The sequence below is a fragment of the Manacus vitellinus genome, unplaced genomic scaffold, assembly GCF_001715985.3.
Source record: "Manacus vitellinus isolate BGI_N305 unplaced genomic scaffold, ASM171598v3 scaffold_48_pilon, whole genome shotgun sequence".
Classification (NCBI taxonomy): Eukaryota; Metazoa; Chordata; class Aves; order Passeriformes; family Pipridae; genus Manacus; species Manacus vitellinus.
In genome coordinates, this window is record NW_021940593.1 from 5,175,914 (window position 1) to 5,176,919 (window position 1,006).

General features: G+C 55.9%; 1 protein-coding gene across 1 annotated transcript in view; it reads left to right on the forward strand.

Annotated features, from left to right (window-relative positions):
- Positions 1-1,006, forward strand: part of PAPSS2 (3'-phosphoadenosine 5'-phosphosulfate synthase 2) — a 30,237-nt gene that overhangs the window by 22,549 nt on the left and 6,682 nt on the right. Inside the window, exon 7 of the mRNA XM_029962582.1 lies at positions 49-160. Within this exon, the coding sequence (XP_029818442.1) occupies positions 49-160 (112 nt within the window). The remainder of the gene's footprint in view (positions 1-48; positions 161-1,006) is intronic.

Sequence of the window (1,006 nt, forward strand, 5' to 3'; positions counted from 1 at the left end):
TGACCCTACAGGAGTGTGACAGGAGTGCCCTGTGGGTTTGTTTTGCAGCTGGATCTGCAGTGGGTGCAGGTGCTGAGCGAAGGCTGGGCCACTCCGCTGAAGGGCTTCATGCGTGAGGCAGAGTACCTGCAAGTGCTCCACTTTGGCACCCTGCTCAACGGTATGGATCCCCACTCCCTGCAGGAATGCTGGCCTGGGAGCCACTGTGGGATGGCATTCTCACCCCACAGAGCACCTTCATGCTCGGCTCTGCCCTCCTGCTTTCCTCTCCTGTGTTAAATGCAGGGGCTCCTGAAGGTGGCCGAGGTCACGGCCCTGGCTCACAGCTCTGACACCCTGCAGGCATTTCAGGAACCCTTGTGTAGCTCTTTCCATGCTTGGTTATACCAGGGTAAAGAGAGATGCAACCCCGAGGCCAGGCTGGGCTTGGAGGTGGGAGGAGAAGGCACCTGTTCCTTGGGAACAGGAGCAGAGCCTGATTTTTCTCCCCCCACCCCACTTTCCTGTTTATCCAATATGGTAACTTGAGATGACTCAGATTTCTCTATCCATTAGCAGTGTGTGCTCCATACCTGGAAAAGGTGAGGAGTGCTCAGGTTATGATCATCCACAGCTGAGAGAGGGGCATGGATGTTCCCATCCAGTTTCTCAACTGTAGATGCTGTCACTGTGACCTCACTTAGGGGTTTGTAGACCTGGTAGTGACCTCTGCCCTCAGGGATCTGGGATCTTGGTGAGCCTTTGAGCCTGGCCTTCCCTCTAGAAGACCCCATGGTCAGCTGGAGCAGTGACTCCCTGCTGTTATTAGGATTTGGGCACTGTGCAGCAGAGTCAAAGCCCAGGGCTGCTCCCTCTGGACTGGAGGAGTGTCTGGGTGGGGGCTTCTGCTCTCAGACATGTCGTAGCCTTTCACCTCCTTCCCAGGGTGCAGACAGTGTTCAGCAGCACATGTCCTTGTTATCAGAGCCTGCTCTGTGGTCTTTGAGCTGCCTGCTGTGCCTGACAG